The 23,935-nt window shown below is 34.4% G+C and overlaps 11 protein-coding genes across 11 annotated transcripts; 4 read left to right on the top strand and 7 right to left on the bottom strand.

Moving 5' to 3' along the window:
- Positions 1-43: 43 nt before the first annotated feature.
- TpMuguga_03g00824 (Sin3 associated polypeptide p18 (SAP18) family protein) lies at positions 44-1,868 on the bottom strand. The gene is made up of 3 exons (XM_061305788.1): positions 933-1,868; positions 525-887; positions 44-205 (listed from the first exon to the last, which is right to left on the bottom strand). Exons 1-3 carry the CDS (start codon positions 1,663-1,665, stop codon positions 81-83), a joined length of 1,221 nt encoding a protein of 406 aa, XP_061160922.1. The 5' UTR covers positions 1,666-1,868; the 3' UTR covers positions 44-80.
- Positions 1,869-1,913: 45 nt separating this feature from the next.
- Positions 1,914-4,999, top strand: TpMuguga_03g00823 (GINS complex family protein; the record flags this gene model as incomplete). Its single annotated transcript, XM_061305787.1, has 11 exons — positions 2,075-2,165; positions 2,297-2,559; positions 2,773-2,841; positions 2,993-3,212; positions 3,392-3,548; positions 3,705-3,855; positions 4,182-4,408; positions 4,461-4,528; positions 4,559-4,606; positions 4,664-4,736; positions 4,861-4,999. The coding sequence occupies 11 exons, from the start codon at positions 2,075-2,077 to the stop codon at positions 4,997-4,999; spliced, it is 1,506 nt and encodes a 501-aa protein (XP_061160921.1).
- A 963-nt stretch (positions 5,000-5,962) lies between these two features.
- Positions 5,963-6,714, bottom strand: TpMuguga_03g02070 (uncharacterized protein). The gene has a single exon (XM_061305822.1). The coding sequence runs from the start codon at positions 6,523-6,525 to the stop codon at positions 6,028-6,030; it is 498 nt and encodes a 165-aa protein (XP_061162075.1). The 5' UTR covers positions 6,526-6,714; the 3' UTR covers positions 5,963-6,027.
- A 132-nt stretch (positions 6,715-6,846) lies between these two features.
- On the bottom strand, positions 6,847-9,885 carry TpMuguga_03g02090 (uncharacterized protein; the record flags this gene model as incomplete). Its single annotated transcript, XM_757853.2, has 2 exons — positions 6,847-7,113; positions 7,916-9,885. 2 exons carry the CDS (start codon positions 9,883-9,885, stop codon positions 6,855-6,857), a joined length of 2,229 nt encoding a protein of 742 aa, XP_762946.2. The 3' UTR covers positions 6,847-6,854.
- Positions 9,886-10,122: 237 nt separating this feature from the next.
- Positions 10,123-11,953, bottom strand: nsa2 (Ribosomal protein S8e family protein). The gene is made up of 8 exons (XM_757852.2): positions 11,824-11,953; positions 11,573-11,692; positions 11,370-11,475; positions 11,253-11,321; positions 11,164-11,221; positions 10,789-10,867; positions 10,523-10,665; positions 10,123-10,281 (listed from the first exon to the last, which is right to left on the bottom strand). The coding sequence occupies exons 1-8, from the start codon at positions 11,892-11,894 to the stop codon at positions 10,148-10,150; spliced, it is 780 nt and encodes a 259-aa protein (XP_762945.1). The 5' UTR covers positions 11,895-11,953; the 3' UTR covers positions 10,123-10,147.
- Positions 11,954-11,963: 10 nt separating this feature from the next.
- Positions 11,964-12,763, bottom strand: TpMuguga_03g00820 (uncharacterized protein; the record flags this gene model as incomplete). Its single annotated transcript, XM_757851.2, has 1 exon — positions 11,964-12,763. The coding sequence occupies one exon, from the start codon at positions 12,761-12,763 to the stop codon at positions 11,996-11,998; it is 768 nt and encodes a 255-aa protein (XP_762944.1). The 3' UTR covers positions 11,964-11,995.
- A 103-nt stretch (positions 12,764-12,866) lies between these two features.
- TpMuguga_03g00819 (uncharacterized protein) lies at positions 12,867-14,054 on the bottom strand (the record flags this gene model as incomplete). Its single annotated transcript, XM_757850.2, has 4 exons — positions 13,878-14,054; positions 13,685-13,810; positions 13,010-13,114; positions 12,867-12,916 (listed from the first exon to the last, which is right to left on the bottom strand). The coding sequence occupies exons 1-4, from the start codon at positions 13,933-13,935 to the stop codon at positions 12,867-12,869; spliced, it is 339 nt and encodes a 112-aa protein (XP_762943.1). The 5' UTR covers positions 13,936-14,054.
- A 32-nt stretch (positions 14,055-14,086) lies between these two features.
- Positions 14,087-14,924, bottom strand: TpMuguga_03g00818 (uncharacterized protein). The gene is made up of 3 exons (XM_757849.2): positions 14,520-14,924; positions 14,286-14,435; positions 14,087-14,191 (listed from the first exon to the last, which is right to left on the bottom strand). The coding sequence occupies exons 1-3, from the start codon at positions 14,734-14,736 to the stop codon at positions 14,160-14,162; spliced, it is 399 nt and encodes a 132-aa protein (XP_762942.1). The 5' UTR covers positions 14,737-14,924; the 3' UTR covers positions 14,087-14,159.
- TpMuguga_03g00817 (uncharacterized protein) lies at positions 14,889-16,996 on the top strand. Its single transcript, XM_757848.2, has 3 exons — positions 14,889-15,572; positions 15,939-16,490; positions 16,683-16,996. Exons 1-3 carry the CDS (start codon positions 15,089-15,091, stop codon positions 16,952-16,954), a joined length of 1,308 nt encoding a protein of 435 aa, XP_762941.1. The 5' UTR covers positions 14,889-15,088; the 3' UTR covers positions 16,955-16,996.
- On the top strand, positions 16,967-20,252 carry fusA1 (translation elongation factor G). The gene is made up of 5 exons (XM_757847.2): positions 16,967-18,384; positions 18,708-19,058; positions 19,252-19,493; positions 19,620-20,024; positions 20,113-20,252. The coding sequence occupies exons 1-5, from the start codon at positions 17,070-17,072 to the stop codon at positions 20,215-20,217; spliced, it is 2,418 nt and encodes an 805-aa protein (XP_762940.1). The 5' UTR covers positions 16,967-17,069; the 3' UTR covers positions 20,218-20,252.
- Positions 20,253-20,361: 109 nt separating this feature from the next.
- Positions 20,362-23,869, top strand: TpMuguga_03g02110 (uncharacterized protein). Its single transcript, XM_061305825.1, has 20 exons — positions 20,362-20,529; positions 20,585-20,853; positions 20,890-20,951; positions 20,981-21,036; positions 21,068-21,382; positions 21,507-21,636; positions 21,695-21,782; positions 21,838-21,904; positions 21,938-22,018; positions 22,083-22,160; positions 22,190-22,392; positions 22,423-22,469; positions 22,529-22,685; positions 22,795-22,866; positions 22,895-22,951; positions 23,009-23,119; positions 23,149-23,237; positions 23,281-23,353; positions 23,407-23,490; positions 23,567-23,869. The coding sequence occupies exons 1-20, from the start codon at positions 20,415-20,417 to the stop codon at positions 23,783-23,785; spliced, it is 2,373 nt and encodes a 790-aa protein (XP_061162074.1). The 5' UTR covers positions 20,362-20,414; the 3' UTR covers positions 23,786-23,869.
- The last annotated feature ends 66 nt before the right edge of the window (positions 23,870-23,935 follow it).

Genomic DNA, 23,935 nt, shown 5'->3' with positions numbered 1-23,935 from the left:
TTATAGAATCTTACACCATATTCTACTAATACTTAAAATATAAAATTATCACAAAAATTGATAAAACATTGTAAAAATATTTAAGATTTGAAATTGAGGTGGATGTGATTTCCGATTTGAAATTTGAGTGATTCCAGGGTTCTGTTATCCTCCCTCAAATTCGGCCTAAAACTGTGCACATTACCCAATTCCACCATCCCACTTCCTAATCCCATATACACAGTATTATATATACAATTAACTATTTAAGGTGTATAATTAAGTATGTAAGGTAAAGGTACCAGGGTTTAGGCAAGGAAACTACTTAACTATACCTTAAATGTACCCCTAGAGGGAGCTAATTTACTATATACCTTAAATTATGTACCCCTAGAGGGAGCTACTTAACTATATACCTAGAATTATATACCCCAAGAGGGAGCTAATTTCTATATACCCCAAGAGGGAGCTACTTAGGGGAGAGGGAGCTAAGTAATAAATAACTGGGAAGCTGGTGCCGCGTTAGCAAGCCCCGTAACGGATACCGATTTCGGTTGAGAAAGACCAGGTGTTAACTTGTTTCCTGGTTGGCGGTGAAATGTCCTTAATCAAATTAACCAAATCCCTCAACGTTGAATCCAACCACACATACACATGCAACTCCTCCACCATATCCACACTCTCCACAACCTCATTACTGTCCTTATTAACCTCAGTATTTACCATAGTATTAACTTTATCAACTGTAGTATCCTCCTTATTACCCGTAGTCTCCACAGTATTAGCCTCCTTATTAGCCGTGGTATCCAGGGTATTAACTGTGTTATTGTTTGAATGAGCTTGAATGCGTAGTAGAAAAGGCGTGTTAAATTTTCTATCAATTTTATCCTCCAGCCTTCTTCTCCTTCCTACAACACAATTAACATTATCCAACAGTATAATTATGTAGTTACCATTAAGTCTATAACTATTCTGCTGTATTCTTTGTCTATCTCTTTCTCTATCCCTTAGAGTATCTCTAGGAGTATCACGGACCCTTTCTCTTTCTCTTTCTCTATCCCTCAGTATATCCCTAGGAGTTTCCCTATCTCTTTCTCTATCCCTCAGTATATCCCTAGGAGTTTCCTTATTCCTAAGAGTTTCCTTATCCCTGGGAGTATCTCTATCCCTAAGAGTTCTGTATCTGTAGTTATGTCTGGTGTTGGTTCTATCTCTGGATGTTAGTCTACGATTAGTTTTACGGTCAAAAGACCTGCGATACGGTGATTTGTTCCTCGAATAACTTCTATACCTCCTCAGACCCCTTCTATTCCTATTACTAACACTACTTCTCCTACTACTAACACTACTATTACTGGTGAGGGATCGACTGGATCGGCTGTAGCTCCTGCTTGAGGTGTATTTCCTCCTGAAATTCTTGTAATTCTTATACCTCCCATACGATTCCGAACTACTCAAACTGCTCCTACTACTTCCACTACTACTCCTACTTCTACTTCTACTATTAGTTCTACTACTGAGTATAGAATTGGACTGTGACCTGTTTCGATATCTTCTTCTGTGGTTGTTAGATTCTGTGTGTTTGGGTCTGGATTTGTTATCTTCATCAATTGACATGCTCCGATCTGAAGACACCGTACGACTCAAACTCATCGAACGACTCATACTACCCGAATTACTCCTCATCCTCTCTACTATCACTTTTACTATAAACTCAATAATCTGTTAGAAGGTAAAATCTGTGAATTCCAGAGGAATCTGGAAAAATTAGAAAAAATTGTGAAAATTCAAAATTCCGTAAAGAAGATAAAAATAAAAATACAAATTTCTAAAGTGTAAAATAAAATCAATTAGATGATAAATTAAGATTTAACATTAATAAATTAAAATTTAAGAAGTAATCAAATGTGGATGGGGAAATGGCTGGAATTTAACGAGATTTGTTAAAATTTAAATGTGTTAATTTAATACAAAATTTGTATTTACTTATTTTAAGCTGTACCATATGAGTTAATTATCCAAGTCTCCAGTGAGATAAAATGATTTCTGAGCCTCTGTGTAAAATATTTCCAAATCTCCTTTAAACTATTAAATAATGTCATCGAATGATAAAAATTTGTCTACAAGCTTTAATTTCTTCAAAAAAAGAAAAAAACACAAATCCAACAAATCCAACAAATCCAAAGGTTTACACATCTTCCACTCAGTTCACACAATCATTCTTATTTTCTTTAATTACTATGTTAACTAAGTATAATAGTGTTAAATTGGTAAAATTAGTATAATTATGTGTTAAATTGGTGAAATAGTGATTTAGAGCATTTATCGCCGATATCGAATTTATCGTTTTCTGAGTCGTATTTGAACGGTTCTCAGAATTCGAGATTAACGCCTCTGAAGTATACTTTGGGTAAATCGGGAAAGAGAGGGAGTTTTAGAGGCTTACTGAGTGACTTTGGAACTCCAGCGTCACAGGCCTCAGTCACACAAAACTCAACAGAAAATGATGAAAATGATACCATACCACATAGACCTTTCATTAATCTCGAACTCTGCAAACCTTACAATTATATCTTCTGGGTATTACACACTATTCTTTTAGCTAATAGTATATAGTTATTTAGCTCCCTCTCGGGGTATTATTTAATTAGCTCCCTCTCGGGGTATTATTTAATTAGCTCCCTTTAGGGGTATATAGTAATTTAGCTCCCTCTCGGGGTATATAGTAATTTAGCTCCCTCTCGGGGTAGTTACTGTGTAGATAGTGTGAAAATGTTGTAGATAAGAGATCAGATGATACTTGGGAATAATAACATCATTTCAATGTTCAACTTAGAACAACAATTCATACAACAATTCAAAGTACTCTCCACTCAGTTACACATTCTTACACATTCTTACACATTCTTACACATTTCTACACACTAACGTGTCTTATTTACCCCTTATTTAACACTATAGTGATCACTTAGTTAATTACTTAGTGTCTATAATGACCCCTTACGGGGTATAGGACATTGGTAAAAAATGTGAGTTTGGATATGGTATAGAAAAGTCGATAAACCGTGTAATATATAATTCTATGAAGGAGATTTACGAGTCTTACCGTTACCTTATGGACAACCAGTGTCAGATATCTAACTGGTCCACTGTTTACCTAAACTCCTACCTCTTTCTCAAACCCGTCAATCTCACCAACTTTCAATACCACTTTCATACCCTTAAACCCTACCGTATAAACACATTATTTACACATACAATTAGTTAACCACACCCAGAGGGAGCTATCTTATATACCCCCAGAGGGAGCTAATTTACTATATACCCCTAGAGGGAGCTAATTAAATAATACCCCGAGAGGGAGCTACTTAACTACTATACTATACTATAGTATGGTATAATATTGGAATAGGAGAGAGTATGGAAGAGGAGTATAGAGAGATAGATGAATTGGAGAGTGTGATAGATAATGTGAACATTGGCGGTGAAGTAATCAGCGGTCCGGTTTTCATACACGAGTCACTCCTCCAATCCTTCAACAACAATTTCGAACTCTTACCCTCTAAAATGTTTCACCAAGTTTTATCAGTTATATAATAATTAAGTATAGTTAAATATTACTATAGTATAGTTAAATATTACTACAGTATAGCTAAATATTACTACAGTATAGTTAAATATTACTGTAGTATAGTTAAATAGTATAAGTGGTAAAGAAGTTGTAGAAGTAATGTGTATGATTATAAGAGGAATGGTGTGGAGTATGATTATTTGCACAATTTGATAAATCGCATGTTGTATGATCGCGCTTTAAAGCAGTTAATTGTTGTTAAATCCAATGTCGATATCGATTCCATTAATCTTAATCTTATCGAGGTGCGTTACGGTGCTTGTACTCACCTAACTATCTAGTTTCTACGGAGTTAGCCACCCCAATGGGACTCTTTTTACCCTCAGGACTTAGTTATTTAGCTCCCTCTCCCCTTATATTATTAGCTCCCTCTCGGGGTGTATAGTTAATTAGCTCCCTCTCGGGGTATATAGTAAGATAGCTCCCTCTCGGGGTATATAGTAAGATAGCTCCCTCTCGGGGTATAAAGTTAACTATAGTAAAATAGCTCCCTCTGGGTCTATTTTTACGCTCTATACCTCTCTAAACACTTAGTTACGCATTATTACTTAACTATTAACTATGTGTTTAGGGATTTACGTTGAGTAACTTGAAGAGTGGTGAGAAGTGTTGGTTACCGATTTACTTGAGTGACAAACTATCGCATGACGGATTTGTGACAGTAGAGTTACCGCAAATCCTCAGAAAAGAATATTTAAGAAGTTTACGAACTTTGGAAGAGAAATCTGAACCCCTACAACAACTCCCCAACGATTACTTCTTCGAACTCACTCACATCTTCACCAAATCCAAATTATTGTAATACTTACACTATTCTTACAGTTACACAGTTGTGTATAATAATCTGTAGTAAGAAGTTGTATATACCGAACATGAGGAAGAACGAGGATGTCTACGGTTACATATCAAAGATTTCCGGTAATTCCCACAATAATTGCTATGCTTTAGGAATTGTCGAAGATATCAGATACACCAGACTCAAAAAGATCTACAACTGTACCTTCCACTAATAACTTAGTTAACTTAGTTAACTCAGTTATTCTGTTGTTGTAGTTTTGGAGAACTTGGAGATGCAGGAGAAGATTATCAAGCTAGACAACTTCCAATTCTCAGAAACACACATCATGTAACTTAACACTTATTTATATAGTTAGTTGTGTTAATTATACTTAACTATGCTAATTATAGTTAACTAGTGTATGTGTAAATTGTGTTAACTAATGTATGTGTAAATTGTGTTGATGTTGTAGAAACCAGTATTTGAGTGGGTATTGTTCGTTTGATGATAGGACTAAGGAGACGTTGAGGATGCCTTGGAAGCAAGTGAGTCATCTGGTTTCAGATTTAGAAAATAATCTCATGGACTCACTTAACCATAATATAATCTAATCCACCATACTTAATATTATATACTATATATTATATACTATACTATACTATAGTGTATGTGTATAGTGGTAGGTGTATAATAGGTACAGTAGTTAAGAGTGGTATATAGTTAATATAGTACAGTAATAGTATACTAATACTCTTTACAAGTTATTAACAGTAGAATTAACTCATTAAATAAGTATATTATATGTTTTGGTAAGAATAGACTAACCTACCAACCTCTTACTAACCCCTCCGAGACACTAAATATAATCTATAAACTCTGTAAATCATGACGGAGTTACAGTAAAAAGCTGAATTAATCAATTGTAAACCTGTGTTATACAGTAGAATGGACTTAAAAGGTTCCTGGCAAGACATTAAACACACTAGACACCAAGTTGACAATTTAGAGTTCTACGATTTAAATCTCAAAATAACTAATGTGTCACAATGTAGAACAGGGTTATGTGGATTTACCATTAGGACACTCTTTTCCTTTGCTACCACTTGAAGTTTGGAGACAAATTGTTATGAAATTACTGCGCAGATCCTTATCAGGGATTACCAATTGAAATCCTATTCAATCTCAAGAAAAACACCATTACTATTTAAGAATATAATAAAAAGTTTGGATATGGAGGGATATGTGACTGACTGGGTTAACCCTGGGAAAACCACTCCAAAACACAATCAATGACAATAAGAAGACAATTGTGATTCGAGACCAAAGAAAGAACCATTACCAATCTCAACCATTGAAGATTACTCACCTGTTTACCATCTCCAGATTAACCTCACAACTGTTTCCAGATGTCCACATAGTACTTAGTTACATTTCCCAACTAATATAATATACTTACTATACTATAGGTAATATACTATGTATAATATATATAATATGTATGTGTTTGGGTGTAAATTAGTATTGTGAACATCACAAATTACAGCGATTTCAAACTGACACCCACGTAATCCAATTGGAGTACAAATTTTCACGATTCAAAAGTTCCAAATCATCTAAATTCACACCATTATAAATCTTATTAATGATGTTTATAGGCTTCTAATAGCTTTTGTGTGAATTCGTGTGCTGGTAATTTATTTTTTAACACTTGAACTACTTCAGGTTTCACATATTTTCTCGTATGTTCTACAAGCTCATCCATACTGTGGAGCTGTACCACCTTCAACTCACCTTTATCCTTAAAATGAAAGTAAAATCTTTTATACAACCCTTTCTGCGGAGTCCAAAGTGTTAGTACCGAGACGCACCAGTCCTTTTTATCCGAAAATCCAACAAACTCAGTCATTACTTCACCATCCTCGACCCTCAAATTAGCCTCAGTATTCGGGAAAAAATCTGACTTGAAGGTGGAAAACCTAGTTCCAAGCCTGGGTAGGAGTAGTAAAAAACTGGCAAGGGGGTAAGGACCGGGCGATTCCGGGTTCGGTTCCTCGACATGATAAACCGTTACAAACCGTTCCTTATCCGCTTTTAAAACATTATCGTCAAATACAATCGGACGTACTTGCTCCAGCATTTTTACTCAAAATAATAAAATTCTCATCAATCCAATTTGTTAAAATCAAAAATACCAACTGGTATGCAAAAGATTAAAATGCCAAATAGACCAAATTTTGGAAGAATTATTGGTAATAAATTTGAACCAGAATAATTCTATGGGGGATTTAATCCAATTTTCCACCAAGTTATCAAATATTAATTTAAAATTAATAAGCTTAATCATTTGGATAATATTCAGAGTTTACTCCATTACATACAATTTTATTTTTCTTACACATTATACTGTATGCCATAGGTACTGTTTATTTACTCTATACTATATAGTGAATAACATTGAGTAAGAAATTACATGGGATAAATAGCGGAGTAGATGGGTCCTTTATGTGTTGGAAAATTTTTAGGCTCAGATTTGATCAAGTATTTATCGTCTGATATCATGTCTTTAATGTCTAAATCTTTCCTCTCACCGGTTAAGTCCGTTATATATAATTTATTATTTACAAGGTCCAGGAAAATGCCCCGGATGAACCCTAACCACTGGTCACTCACGTGGTTATATATTAACTTGTCACCCAGCTTTATCGAAAAACATTTAACACCCAATCTAAATCAATATACAAACTATTTTAAATTGGAATATAATGTAAAAATTTGACTAAAAATGACTAAATTAGAGGTAAAAATAACTATTTTAAGGCTTAAATAGCCCTAAAATATGTCTAAAAATAGCTTCAAAATGTCTAAAATAAGACTAAAATAAGACTAAATTAACACTAAAAATTGACCAAAATGGCACTAAAATAGAGGTAAAATAGGGGTAAAATATCACTAAAAATAACCTAAAATATCACTAAAAATAACCTAAAATATCACTAAAAATAACCTAAAATATCACTAAAAATAACCTAAAATATCACTAAAAATAACCTAAAATATCACTAAAAATAACCTAAAATATCACTAAAAATAACCTAAAATATCACTAAAAATAGCCTAAAATATCACTAAAAATAACCTAAAATATCACTAAAAATAACCTAAAATATCACTAAAAATAACCTAAAATATCACTAAAAATAACCTAAAATATCACTAAAAATAGCCTAAAATATCACTAAAAATGCCTAAAATATCACTAAAAATGCCTAAAATATCACTAAAAATGCCTAAAATATCACTAAAAATAGCCTAAAATATCACTAAAAATGCCTAAAATATCACTAAAAATGCCTAAAATATCACTAAAAATGCCTAAAATATCACTAAAAACAGACTAGAATATGCCTAAATAAAGACCAAACTAAAGCTAAATAAGAGCTAAATAACACTAAAAATAGCTTAAATAACCCCTAAATATGCCTAAAATAGTAAAATTATGTATAAAATAAGTAAAACTAATGATTAACTTGAAAAAGTAAGCGTATGAGAGATGATAGAGCGATTTGATGTACTGGCTGGGGTAGATTTGATCTCCTCCGGCGTCGTATAGCTTTAGTAATCCCATGTTTAGCCTCCGTGACGTCACGTCATGCCACCCGTTTGTATCACCGATCCTGTTTAATACCACGAATTTACCACTTTTCAGCAGTAAAATTATGTATTGCTGGTCGTAGGAGATTTTGTTTAGTCTAACTTTTAACGCATAGTCTTCAGATTTCCAGATGGATTTATTCAGTAGCAGCGAGTTTGACTGGATAATTTCCTTGAAAAAGTAACCAGATTTGACGGTAAAAGTTACGTAGCCGTTTTTGACAGAGTAGTCAAACTCGTCCAGGCTCTTGTTCCCACTAATGTCAAGTGTGATTTTGTCAAACTCTATCCAGTCATTTTCAACTTTACACAGTGTCAAAGTCTGCCCGTTCACCATCAGGATGGTGACATTATTCGCACAAGTGAGTAAGGAAGTTGAATATGCATGCACCATCAGGGAATAGTGGTGATGATCCGGCGCCTGCCAAATTAGCTCCGGGGACCCGAATTTACCCGATTTAACCACTCTGTTAAAGATAAATCTGGTCTTGGGAACGTATGTAAAGTAATTTGACTCGGCAATTTTATAGCTCGTGTCACTACTGTTACTAGTTAAGTCTAGGGTTACTGGGGACTTAAAGTCACTCTGACCATACTGCGGTATCAACTCTCTCACATAATTTACCAAATTTGTACCTTTAGTAGTAGACAAGGTTTCACCTGTGGGAACATTCTCTACAGGTGTTGGAACATTCTCTAGAGATGTTTCAGGTGTCGGAACATGTTGTTCAGATGTTTCAGGAGGAGATGTTAGTTCTGACTCTTTAGGTTGTTCAGATAGTGTTGGAGTAGATTCAGTGGTTTCAGGTGTTAAATCTGGTTCAGGAGCTGCAGATTCTGGCACTTGATTTTGTTGCTCAGGCTCTGGTAAATTTAACTCATCTCCAGGCACACCTGGAGCTAAGTCATTTGCCTCTGGTAATCTCAATTTTTCAACTTCTGGCAAATTTAACTCTTCTCCAGTTCCCACAGTAGTTAATTCTTTGTTTGGTAATGTCAATTCTGTGCTTGGTAATGTCAAATCTTCCCCAGTTACTTCTGTGGTCCAATCTGTTTCCGGTAATGTCCATTTGTACTGATTATATTTCACCTTTTTAGTATCATTTTCAACGTTTATGACGGTTAGATCCCCCGTCTCGAGGTTAAATAATATTTGCTTAGCTGCGCCAAATTCGGGATCTTCGTCGTAGTTAAATACCACTTGTTCCTGGAGCTTAATAACGTAACATGCGATTCTGGACCTTAGTTTATACACTTGCGTCAGGTAATTAAACGCCTTTGTATACTTTGTAGGCTCCAGTTCTACTAAATTATTTATCGTCTCATTAAAGGTTAGGAGTTTAAAGTTGGATAAATTTAGCCTCCTGGAGGTTAAATTTACCCACTCAGTACCCCTGTCCTCACGGCCAAATAACAGGAAATTACCATTCGACAGTAGTAATACTAAGTATCTCCGATTCAGAACGTTGGAACAGAGCGTAACTTCAGTGACGTAGACAGTTTCATCGGGTGATTCCCAAATCACCTGATCAAAGCCAAATGAGGAACCTTTGGTTCTAATGACTTTATTAAAGGCATAGCCTTTTTTAGCCTTACAATTTCGGCACTGGTCATAGTTTGTCTGGCTAACCTGACAGTCGACTTTGTTCACACTATTATTGTTGTTCAGGTCAAATTCTAGGAATTCTGGTCTATCAGTCACGGGATTGTACGGTAAATACTCGTCACAATAGTCAGAATCGTCAGAATCGTTGGATAGGCTTGATTCTTGATCGAAGCTAGCACCACACACTGAGCTCACTAGAACACAAATTATCACACATTTACACAAAATATTTATCTCCATATTGTTATTATGTAATAGAAATTATTTTCAGTCCGGGAAACGGATTATTTATACATCACTGCACCTCCAAATCTCAATCCAATCCCAGACAATTATTATACTATTACCAAATTAATTAATAATTTGTTTGATGATTTTAAGAATTTTTAGTGAAAATGAGATTTTCTGAGATTTAGACAATTTTACCCTAAATTCCCTAAATCCCGGAAATTCCTCAATTTTTACCTAGTTACATAGTGGATAGTTAAAATATTGAAATGTGTTAGACGAGTAGTACGGCGTTGATGCATCCGTCGTTTTCTGGGTTATTTGTGACCTGGGCGTACTTGGCCCAAATTACCTTCCCAGTCTGCGTCACCAAACCCAACTCACTCACATTCACCTCAATTATCGTTCCTAATCATTACAATTGTGTGTAAAAATGTGTAGAAATGTGTAAAACACTATTAGTGTGTGTAAGAATGTGTGTAAATGTGTAAAAAAGACACGTTAGTGTGTAAAATACCATTAGTGTGTGTAAAAATGTGTAAGAATGTGTAAAATACTATTAGTGTGTGTAAAAATGTGTAAGAATGTGTAAAATACTATTAGTGTGTGTAAAAATGTGTAAGAATGTGTAGAGAGGTGTGGATAATACCTTTGGTGATAACGTTGAGTGAGGTGTAGAGAGTGGATTGTGGATTTTTTTTAACTGAGATGATGTCGAGGTAAAATGTAGTCTTTAGCTCCGGGTGCGTTACGTGCGCCTTCTTAAATCTCAAACCCGTAGGTCTTATATATCTAAACATTAACTTAGTATAACCATTTGAGTTAGTATAACTATTTGACTTAGTATAGTTATGAGTTAGTATAGTTATTTAACTTAGTATAGTTATTTGAGTTAATTATAGTGTGAGTGATTACCTTTCGTATTTTGGAGGTTTTCTGGTGAAGTCCTCGGGGACAAAACAGGCCTTGTCAATCACTCTCTTCCACATTTTCTCTAATCCATTATTTACTATAGTTAAGTAGCTCCCTCTAGGGGTACATAGTTATTTAGCTCCCTCTAGGGGTACATAGTAAGATAGCTCCCTCTCGGGGTATATAGTTAATAGTATTAGAATTAGCTCCCTCTAGGGGTATATAATTCTAAGTATATAAGATAGCTCCCTCTCGGGTATATAATTCTAGTTATATAGTAAAATAGCTCCCTCTGGGGGTATATAGTCAAAGTATAGTAAAGTAGCTCCCTCTAGGGGTATTAGTTAAGGATATGAATGGGTGGGTGGTATTGTTTACTTTTTCTTTTTCCTGTTTTTAAGACTTTGAACATTTCCATTTCGTTCAAGGCTTTGACCTGAGGAATTGTTTACTGAGTTGTTTCATACTTTGGGTATTGGCACTGTCCATTTTCCCGCCTTCTCCTTCCTCTTTTGCTTTATCATATTACTCAATATCTACAAATTCATTTAGTAATTCACAGAATAGAATAGTGTAAAAGTTACTTTGGTTCGGTTAATATCGCCCCTGTCGAGAAGGTAGGCTGGAATGGCTCCATCGGTCTTCTCAACTATCTTCTCCTTCACCTCCTTCTCCTCCCTTTGCCTCATCCTACAACAAATTACACAATTTTCACAGTAATTATGATGAGTAACTGGGTAGATTGAGTAGACTGAGTAGATTGGGTGGACTGAGTGGTTTGTGGTACAATTTTCTGAATTGTATTTTTTCGGCGTATTTGTGTTTTTTGAATATTTTCGACTTAATTCCCCGCAGAGTTTTGGCCCTTTTACTCTCCCTCAAAGGCGCTCGCGCCGCCTTCTTACGACTACAACATTTTCAACTCAATTATATAAACAATTAAATAAATTATTAAATTATTAAATTAATTATATAATTTAAATAATTGTTGAGTTGAATAATCTGTTGATAGATTGGAATGATGGATTGGAAAGATACGTTTTGGTGAGATGATCGAATCTGCGGCCATGTAGTTTAATATGTCGTTCTATATACTCATTTTGCGGCATATTTGTATCCTCAGCATTTATTAAAAAATATAAACTAAATTATTTAACCCTATAAAAATAAATATAAAAATATGAATAAAAATATATTAAAAATTTATTCCCTATAATTTGGCAAATAAATTTTTGTACAGTTCATTTGGTAATTTTATCTCTTCCTCCAATTTTACAGATTCCCCCGTAGATTCCACTGTAAATCTGGGAGTAACATTTGTTTGATTGGATTTCTGTTTAATTTTAAATTTATTTAACAATTCCCTCGTAAATTCATAGTTTTTTACCTCTCTTCCCTTGTAATTGTTTTTATACTCAATCACTAAGTTTTTACTATTTGAATTCTTACTATTTACACTGTGATTATTTACGGTGTTGAAAATGTGCTCCCTCTCGGTGTTGGTGGAAATAAACTCGAGAGGTTTCGCGTATTGGTATAGTAAATCTTGTTCGGTTTGTGGTTTAAAATCTTGCAATGGTTTAACAATGAGTTTGTAAAACTCTTTGTAGTAATTTTTAATATCCATTAAATCCTCCTCTCTATCGTATTCGTGGTACCTTTTATACTCTCCCTCTCGTATCCCCAGTGGCATTGAAGGGATACTCAGTTGGTCCCTGTCATTCTCACTCGTTATCCAACAGAGTCTCCCACCATCTTCCATAGTATCAACTTCCATGTTCAATTGCGTGTTGTATCCGACACCTGTTAGGTCATCGAGGTCTCTCACACTGTGATGTGAGCTAGTTGGCAGTTGTGGCCCGTAGACGCGTTCAATGAAGCCTTCGGACTTTAGAATACTCTTGATAATGCGATAGATTTCATTTTCCCGCTGAGTTAACTTCAGACTCCTCAACACCCTCATCGATATTATGTCCATCTACAACATTGTCACACAGTATTATAAGTATATCTAATTAGCTCCCTCTCGGGGTATATACTAAATTAGCTCCCTCTCCCTCTCCCTCTAGGGGTATATTTAATTAGCTCCCTTTAGGGGTATATACTAAATTAGCTCCCTCTCCCTCTCCCTCTATATAGTTAATTTAGCTCCCTCTCGGGGTATATAATTCTAGGTATATATTAAAATAGCTCCCTCTCGGGGTATAGTTAAGTATAATAAAACTGAGTAAGTCATTTACATCATCTTGATCGGTGAAGTTGGCGAGGGTTTGAAAGTTATAATTCGCTCTGTTACTCTTTGATGACTTAAACTCCGACGGTATCCAACCTATTCCAAATTATCACAACTACATACCACATTCTAACTATACACCAGAACTATACTAAGCCTATAGTAGAGAGTATTCTAACTATATACTAAGAGTATTCTAACTATATACTAAGAGTATTCTAACTATATAGTAGAGAGTATTCTAAGTGTATAACTAGGGATTCTAAGGGTATACTAGAGAGTATTCTAAGTGTATAACTAGGGATTCTAAGGGTATACTAGAGAGTATTCTAAGTGTATAACTAGGGATTCTAAGGGTATACTAGAGAGTATTCTAAGTGTATAACTAGGGATTCTAAGGGTATACTAGAGAGTATTCTAACTATTTACTAAGAGTATTCTAACGGTAACTAGAGCTATTTTGAGGATAACTAGAGCTATTCTAACTATACACTAAGAGTATTCTAACGGTAACTAGAGCTATTCTAACTATACACTAAGAGTATTCTAACGGTAACTAGAGCTAGTTAGAGGATAAATAAAGTTAGTTAGAGAATAAATAAAGTTAGTTAGAGGATAAAGTTAGTTAGAGTGTAGATGGTTTGATTGAGTAAGGTTGTGGATTACCTTCTTCGGTGTCTACTGTGTAGAGTATTTTGGGTGTGTTTTTTTTAATTTGTTCTCTGTTTTGGCGGTACCTCAGCTCCTTCGATTCCAAGTATTCCCTGCCCCGCTTACTCCTCACATTTATCTCTAAGCCACAGTTAACACAATCACATCTAATTTAGAGTAAATAATTAACATAACTGAGATATGGTACGGATGTCGTCAATGTCATGCCTCGTCACCGGCGTTCCCAAAAACGTCGTTTCACTCATTTTACACTGTTAACATTATTTTACTCTGTTCACATTATTTTACACTGTTCACATTATTTTACGCTGTTAACATTATTTTATAATGTGAATCATAATTAAAAATATTTAAGGATGTGACGGGATAAAATAAAAGTACAGAAAGTGTGGTGTATGAATCCGTAAATAAATTATTTTTCAAAAAATATTAAAATTATTAAAAAAATTTTTTTCACAATGTTAATAAATTATCCAGGGCCAACCTTCGGTATATCAAAATCTACAAAAATTATTACATCAAACTAATTAACAAAAATTAATAAAAATTAATTAATATAAATTAATTAAATAATTTAGAATTGTGTAACAATTACGTTCGGAGAGTTTGGAGAGTTTGTTGTTGAATTTTTCGATTTTTTCCCTGTGTGATTCCTTGAGTGATTGCTCGATTCTCTTGTAAGTTCTCTTTATCTGCGCTATCTTAAACGCCTTCTCACTACTCGTCAAACTCACATCACTCTTCACTACCAAAAAATTCATTTACCATTACACAATTAATTAATTAATTAATCTAATAATTGATTAAATAATTAATTCAATTATTTTACCTTTTTCGATTCGTTGGTTGAGGACATCTAGTTTATTTCCTTGGAGGTCACTTTTGCTGGTTAATTCCTGCGGTTCATTTGGGATTGTGAGAAATTCTTTGGAATCTTCGGTTTTAATTGGTTTAATAATTTTTTTATTTGATTTTGAGATGATTTTGCCTTTTAATTTTAGTCCGCCGGAAATCACATTTTCGTACTTTTTTTCCACATCTTTCATAATTTTTACCCAGTTGCCACTGCTAAACTAATATTAATACCAGTGGAATCACACGGAAATATTCGTTAATTCCCGGCCTAACCAAGGATACAATCGATCAGTTACCCGCTGAAACAATTAATTATCTATTTAAAAAATTATTTTTTATCTAATTTATAATGAGTGAGAGATAAAATTGGATAATATAATTTACTATTGCGAGAGGATTCTCCCCATGTGTGTGAATTATTATTCTTTATTCTCCTATTTTCATAATTATTATTTATATTGAGATAATAATTTATAATTTCCCGGTGATGGCGTGGCTTTTGTGAGATTACTCTGGAATATTTCACGGGTGTAGAGTGTGAAAATGGTACTGCAGAAGCTGGTGAATAGTACAAACGTTGTGTTTCACATGCTTGATTTACAGCCCTACGCCATGGTTCTGCCCATGGACAAGCTAACCAGTGACCGGAATAAACGCAAAATCCTCTCCAAAATACTCAAAAATAACCCAGACACCTTTTCCTCATACAAATCCAAACTCAATCACAAACATGAAAATCACTCAATCATCCACAGTCAATCTGATCATAATTTAAAACACACCTCAACCCACAGTACCTCCAACACTACGGAGAACATTACCAACTCACCAGATACTCAGGATTCAACTGTAGTAACAGTGGACACAACTGTAGTAACAGTGGACACAACGGTAGAAACAGTGGACACAACGGTAGAAACAGTGGACACAACTGTAGAAAAGGTGGATAAGGGGGATGTAATGGAGAAAGAAGTGAAATTGGAAGATTTAATGATTAAACAACTACCAATGGATGATCATAAAACACGTAAACCAGTGCTCTAACTATCCTTTAACTACTCTAACTATACCTTAAATACTCTAACTATACCTTAAATACTTAAGAATATTATACCTAGAATACCTAGAATTATATACCCCAAGAGGGAGCTACTTAAATATATACCTAGATATACCCCTAGAGGGAGCTACTTAAATATATACCTAGATATACCCCGAGAGGGAGCTAATTAACTATATACCCCAAGAGGGAGCTATCTTAACTATATACTCTTAGATATACCCCAAGAGGGAGCTACTTATTATATACCCCTAGAGGGAGCTACTTAACTATCTAAGGGAGGGGAGCTACTTTATTATATACCTATAGGTTGATAGTGTAATAATATTGTAGAAGGTTCTGACATATTTCTGGGTGTGAAGCGATTTTTGGACCGTTTGGACTCTGACCAGATCATCGGCTGTATGATAATTTTAGCTCAGAAAACCACTGACAAAACCTCAATTTCGCCCATTGCTGGTGGAATTGTCGAGGTCTTTGATGACTACGAGAGGTCTATCCAGACCCTGTGGCTCAATAATAACATCACCAGCTACGTCAACTTCATAAACTTAAAGGGGAAAAAGAACGCCAGAAAGTTGATTAGTAATTTGGATGACCAAATACTCTCGAAAATCGTCTTGTCCACACTGACACTCCGTTTATGCGCCCACGCGTATCAAATGACGTTGCCGAATTCTAAACGTATTCAGCATAAATCGAGGCTAATTTCAATTTATCATCAGATGGGCCAGACATTCCCACGATTCGCATACAGTTTTATTAAAGAGGAAATGCAATTCTCCAAACACTATGAAATTAATTATCTCGCCATTAAACACAATGATAATCCCAAAATTCCCTGCAGATGCCTCAAACCAATAGATACACCGCCGGATGCGGGAGGTACCGCCTTCTTACCCAGTTAACCACTACTCAGTTACCCACTACTCAGTTATTTCCCTACTATTTACTTTATTTATCCTCTCTTACCTTATATTCTTACTACTTATTTAGTTATCTAAGATACACTTCAGACAAATGCCTGGATAGTACCTGGGACCCTAAACTTAATTATATAATAATAATTCTGTGTAGGAATGGTGCGTGTATCTGATTTTGTTTCAGGTGAGATTGGGAATGAGAATTTACTATTTTTTGGGATAACTGAGAGTCGGTTTACGGGCATGTACAACAGTACCTACGAGAACATTTTAATTGGTTTTATGAATCTGCTCAGTGGGAAGCTGAGTGACATTTCAAAGATCGTACGGTTCGACGACACGCTCAACTACTTTGAGGAGGACGAGTACAAAACTAAACGACACAAAGTTAACTTCAGAAGTAAACGACTGCAAAATCGAGCCTAACTGTAATATACACATCACCATTTTATTTTTTTCACAGTTTCACATTTTTCACATTTTTTTGTATATTTGTAAAATATTAAATTGTTATAATGTAATGTAGTAAATAGTTAAAACGATGTTAAGATGTGGAAATGCTGTGATTTATCGCAATTTTTTGATTCTACCCAAAATCTCACAAATTAACACAAACTTGTTAAATATTTCAAATATTACAAATTTTACCTCTTTTTACCAAATTAACAATGTAAAATTACTAATTAGTGGAATAAATTATGTGAAATCATTTTCAACTTCTAGCACTGTGACGAGAGATTCCAATGTGTATAACATTGAGAGAATAAGAAACATTGGCATTAGTGCGCACATTGACTCTGGGAAGACTACGTTGACTGAGCGGATCCTGTTTTACGCTGGGAAAATCGACTCAATCCACGAGGTCAGAGGCACTGACGGCGTCGGAGCCAAGATGGATTCCATGGATTTAGAACGCGAAAAAGGCATCACCATACAATCCGCCGTCACCAACATCTCATGGAATACTGATATCTCATGGAACACTAATACCCCCTGGAATACTAATGTCACTGGTGTACAGAGATTACAAAACTCTCATAGTGTTGGAGTATCCGATCCTGTGGATTACAGTATAAACATAATTGACACGCCTGGTCATGTGGATTTTACTATAGAAGTTGAAAGGTCACTGAGGGTGTTGGATTCTGCAGTGTTGTTGGTATGTTCAGTCTCCGGTGTCCAGTCCCAGACTGTCACGGTATTCCGTCAAATGGACCGCTATAACATTCCGCGTATTATATTCCTGAATAAGCTTGACAGAGAAGGTGCCAGTGTGGATCGTAGTATCCAAATGCTCCAGCGTAAACTCGGAGTTAATCTTCTGCAACTACAAATTCCCATAGGAATTGGGCCTAAACTTGAGGGGATCATCGATTTAGTTGAGATGAAAGCGTATTATTTCAGGGGCCAATACGGTGAAAAATTAGTCTCCCAACCCGTACCTGAAAACATGCTAAAAGAAGCTGAAAAGTTAAATTTTGAGCTTTTGGAAAAGATCGCAGATCATGACAACGAATTTGCACAAAAATATTTGGAATCCAATTATAACAGTGGTGACATTATCAATAGTATACGCAGGCTGACAATGTCACATGTGATGTATCCGTTGCTAATGGGCAGTGCAAAGGGTAACAAAGGCGTGCAATTATTATTGAATTCAATTTGTTATTACTTACCCTCGCCTAAAAATTGCATCACACAGCTGTACAAATATGTAAATTCCGGTGAAAACAGTTCTGAGTCGGATGAGATGAATAAAATTGAGTTAAAACCTGAGGATAAAGGATTAGTTGGTTACATTTTTAAAATTGTCGATACTTATCTGGGACAATTATCTTACATACGAATCTACAAAGGTATTTTCCAGCCTTACCCAGGCTCTTTTCTGGCCTATTTTTACCACTATTTAGGCTTATTTTACCCTTAATTAGTATTATTTAGTCATATTTTGGGCTTAGTCCAGTGTTATTTTACCCTTATTTTATCTCTATTTAAGCCTTATTTAGTCATTTTTACTACTTAATTACCCTTATTTTACCCCTTAATTACCCTTAATTACCCTTAGTTACCCTTAATTATCCTTAATTACCCTTAATTATCCTTAATTACCCTTAGTTACCCTTAATTATCCTAATTTTACGCCTTAATTAGTGATAAATTAGCTATGTAAATGTGTTAGGAGTATTGAGGCGTGGACTATCGGTGTTAGTGGTGGAAGAGGACAAGCGTGTGACGTTGAAGAAGTTATACAAAGTCCATTCCGACGAGGTGTTAGAAGTTTCAGAGGCTAGAGAGGGTGAAATTGTGGCAATCTCAGGGCTAAAATGTCCTTCTGGAGTTACAGTTACTGATGGCAGACAAGTAACAATGAAGCCAATGCATGTACCGGAACCTGTGGTCTCAATGGCTTTAAAAAATGTTAACAGGAGCGACTCTGTTAAACTTGCTAAAGCTCTTAACAGATTCCAAAAAGAAGACCCAACCTTTAAAATCAACATCGATGAAGAATCTAAAGAAACTATTCTCTCAGGTCCGTTACGGTGCTTGTACCAACTTACTTATTTATTACTCATTTACTTATTTATACAGAGTTATTATCCCTATGGGACTCTTTTTGACCCCCGGGAAACTCAATTATCCCTTATTTAGCCCCTGCGGGGCTCTTAACTATCCTTCCCTGACCTAAACTACTGCACACTTAACCGTCACAACACGATCCATAGGTATGGGTGAATTACATTTGAATATATATTTGGAGCGTATGAAGCGGGAATATGGCTTAACTATAGAGGTTGGCGAACCTATAGTAAATTACAGAGAAACTATAACTCGCCGGGCCGAGTTTAATTATACGCATAAAAGACAATCTGGCGGTGTTGGACAATACGCCAAAGTCATTGGATACATCGAACCAATCGCCGATAATCCCAACCAACATCTCAACATACAATTCATAAATCAATTCGTATTATCTACTCAGTTTTATATTCATTACCAGTTAACAATATCTACCGAGTTAACATATTCTACCCAGTTAACATATTACGCTAGCTAATGTATTAATGAGTTAATGTGATAAATTATGATGTAGATTGGTAATGAGATAAAACCGAATTACATAGTGAGTATTGAGAATGGGTTTAAGGAGAGTTGTCGGCGTGGTTTATTATGTGGCAGGCCAGTGGTTAATACGAGGTTTGTACTAACTGATGGCGCGTCACATGACGTTGATTCTTCTGATTTAGCCTTTAAACTTGCCACTTACGGCGCTTTCGAATTGGCGTATTCACAGGCTGAAGCTATAATTCTTGAGCCTGTGATGTCAGTGGAAGTCACAGCGCCTCAGGAATTTCAGTCCCAGACCCTCTCAACACTGACGAAACGAAAGGGAATCATTACAAACACAAATATCATTGGCGAAACCGTCACCATCAATGCCAACGTACCACTCAAACACATGTTCGGATACATCACAGACCTCAGATCCGCCACCAAAGTATTTAATACACAGTTTTATCACCATAGTTATTAGTTATAGTATAGTTATTAGTTATAGTATAGTTAAGGGTATAGTATTGATATAGGGTCAAGGTGAGTATAGTATGGAATTTAAGTATTATGAGCAAATGTCGAAAAATGACCAGGAAGAAGAAAATAAAAAATATCTCCAATCAGCTAAAAAAAATTAATATTCCTTTCCAAACACCATAATCTGGAATCTTCCTATGACATTTACACATTTTACACATTTTACACATTTTTTACACATATTTCACATAATTTCATTTTTTCACACGTTTTCGTGAATTTTTAAAATATAATGTAAAATATTAAAATATAATGTAAAATATTAAAAATTATTGTGAAATATGAGAATTAATGTGAAATGGATGTAAGGTTATTGACTAATTTGGTGGAGGATAATGTTCGGTATTTTGAACTTGTGAAGATAACAATTCACACATCTGTCCGAAAATCTTACATTATTATCGGCGACAAATGTAAATTACTACAAATTAATCATATTTTAATTAACATTTTAATTAAAAATTTTAGGCATTTATTTTACTACTTGTGACTTGGCGAGTGTGATTAAAAATGGTAAGATCAATTATTCCTCAATCAGTGACATTACCATCAATGACCACGGCACTGAAATCACAATCAAACTCAACCAAAATCTGTTAAACGGAGAGATTAGGGGGAATTCAGCTGATTCGGAAATTGGCGTATATGAAATAACAGTTGAAACTCCAGACTATACGAAGTTATTTAATAATATAATAATCTCAAAAAACACTTTTAACACTTTAAAACACTACCAGGTAATAAATTCACAATGTGTAAAAAGATTTACTTAGCTCCCGGAGGACATCCCGAAGCCTAAAATTGACCCCAAAAACTCATTTTTACCCTTTTACAAGTATTTTTTACCCCTTTCATATTTTTAAGGTATAGAAAAGTTATTATTGGTGATTACTGCCTTTTCTTACGGCACACTTACAAAGGTAATTCATCCCCAATCACTCGATTCCGTAGTTACAACGATAAATGGCTTGAATTACAAGAGATATGAAGATGATAGAGGAGTTGACATGACAATTACAATCAGTGATCCAACACCTATAACGGATTCAACTTATAACATTTACGACACTACCAGAAAATACTTACCACAACATAAAATCAACGTTGACAAGTTTAATCCTCTGGATAAAACTCCGTTAATAATTCGTGATGACTTTTATTTCAAGAAAATGAACCTCAATTGTGACATTTCCAAATGGCTATCCTACAACATTGTTATCAAACATAATAATTATATTCTCTCACATTATCTCTTAAGACGACTTTGTGAGTTACTGCGTTACGGAGCTTGCTTCCGCTCACACATTTATTATTTAGCTCCCTCCGGGGCGTTATTTACTCTTTACACAGTTAACTAGTTGTTAAATAGTATACTAATGTGTGTTGTTAGATATCCCACCGTTGCTTGATAAGTACCAGGACGTGGAAGTAACATTTAAATTAATGAATAATTTGAATTTATTCAACGAATTCAACACCATCGTAAACTCCGTAACCGCTCCAAACAACACTTTCTTCATGTATCCAATAGTATTAACACTAGTTACATAATTTTACACTAGTGTTAATGTGTTTTAGTGACAAGAATTTGATAAGGATGAGGATTGACAGATTGGACATAAGTTTCAATTATTACAAGGAACTACTCCTAAACTATAAACTCCACGTATATTTCACACAATTTATCGCTTTAAACTTGATAAAAGCTGACACTGGTGTAGATAAGTTACTTTAAAATTGTGAAATCATTTATCGTCTCATTGTTAAGATTACTACCAATCAATACGAGTAACAAATTAAATAATTGTGTAATATTTGTAGACCTGGTGTATAAGCTGACTGATGAAATTATCTCTGACGAGCCCATGGAATACATCTCACAAATTCTCTCATTACAACAGAGTACACTATTTACACTCGTTTTACTAAAAATTTATATTTTTGGCTAAAATACTATTTTTCATAGTGGGACTTGTGGATGAGAATAAGTTCGTGATGAAGCTGGCTGATTTTATAACCTTCACAATAGACAATTTCATCTCAAGTAATTTATAACTGAGTTTATAATTTTAGGTGATACAAATTTGTTGAATATGATTGTCCGAAATGCTAATGAAAGAGTTGTGAAAATTTTATACTTTTTAATGCATTTCCGATCCGTAGACTTTAATTTAAAGTATAATCACAACACAATTGATCAAGTGTTAAAATATTACAATGATAATGAACCTGGACTTAATTGGGACAATCTCACCTTCAACTTTTATACCACATCAGTATATCAAATATTATTATTAATTATTCAGAGACTAATTGAAGAAGGCCTTTTCAACTCCAAACTAATCAAAACAGAGTATTTCCCTACTAGTCTATTTTTTCTACTATTCCAGCTACATACACTTGTACTTTTAGGGCTGCGTATATAAAATTGTTATGTGTAATATTTGAGAGATACAATGACGAGAATTTGATAAAGCGCTTGATATATAATTTGAACCAGTTGCCACTACCACTAGACGAAGTCTACACTCCATTACTCATTCCTGTCATCAACATACTCAAACTCACCGTAACACGCATTTACACCATTATTATCATTTACACACAATTATTTACACACAATTATTTACACACAATTATTTAGACAATATCGTTTACATGGTAATAATATTTTTTAGAATAGTGAGAATATAATGACGTTGTCATTGTCGTTGTTGGTGAATTTTACGTTCCACAATATCTCTTGCAAAGTAATAATTATTGAGTTATGTTATTTAGGAATTAATGATCAATAATGGAATTATGAGCGTTTTAAACAAATTGTCATTACACCACGTAACAACAGTTATCTCAGTCACTCTAAATAACTTATTAACTGTTAATAATTCTTAGAACAATGAGATCGTAATGTTATCATTGAAGTTAATGCTAAATCTGACCAAATTAGCTCAACACCCTGTGGTCAACAACGGAATTATAAACAACATCACCAAAGTCATACAAGTAACAGCAACTCCATTATTTATCTTTAGATGAATATTGATAATGTAAATGTGATATCGCATGTCGGTGGGATCGTAGGACAAATTTCAAATTCCAATTCCATACCCACGGATTACAAGTATTTTTACACAGTTTTATTATATATAGTAATATTGATGTAGGATTGAGTATATACTTGATACAATGTTATATGCGTATATTAATCTCAAAGGCACCGTGCACCAATTCAATCATGTAACTCTTAGTTAATTATTTTCACACTTAAGACCTTAGTAACAATGATTTAGATATTATTTTGTATAAAAAAGTTAATTTCGAATCGGAAACTGTCAGTCAAAATCGGACAAGAGTTAATACCAATCCTACTACCAGTACCAACAAACTATTTCTATACTTAATTTACGCTATTTACATAGTCAACATACTTGACATTATGTACGGATGCAGAACATGAGATATGTGAATGACAATGATTATGTGATAAATATAATGGAGTTGTTGTTGAAATTATCAAATTATATTCCCAACTGTCTGCTGATGAAGGAGCTGAAAATTGAGGACATTTTACAAGAGTTAACCAACAACATTGACATTATAATCCAGTTCAAAATCAAACTCGTGAACAAAATCACTCAAAAATTACGATTCATGACCATAGGACAATGAATAAACATAATAAAATGAATATTTGTGTAGAAAAGTTAAAAAATTATTCCTTAATCCACTTAATTTTCTTTATAAAATCGTTAATCTAAACAATAATTTACGTCATTTAATGAGTGATAATTAAGTTGTTACGTCTTTGATGTTACAAGT

The sequence above is a fragment of the Theileria parva genome, assembly GCF_000165365.1.
Source record: "Theileria parva strain Muguga chromosome 3 map unlocalized ctg_531, whole genome shotgun sequence".
NCBI lineage: Eukaryota > Apicomplexa > Aconoidasida > Piroplasmida > Theileriidae > Theileria > Theileria parva.
Note: the sequence above shows the minus strand (reverse complement) of the source record. Positions and strands in the feature narration are given on the sequence as shown.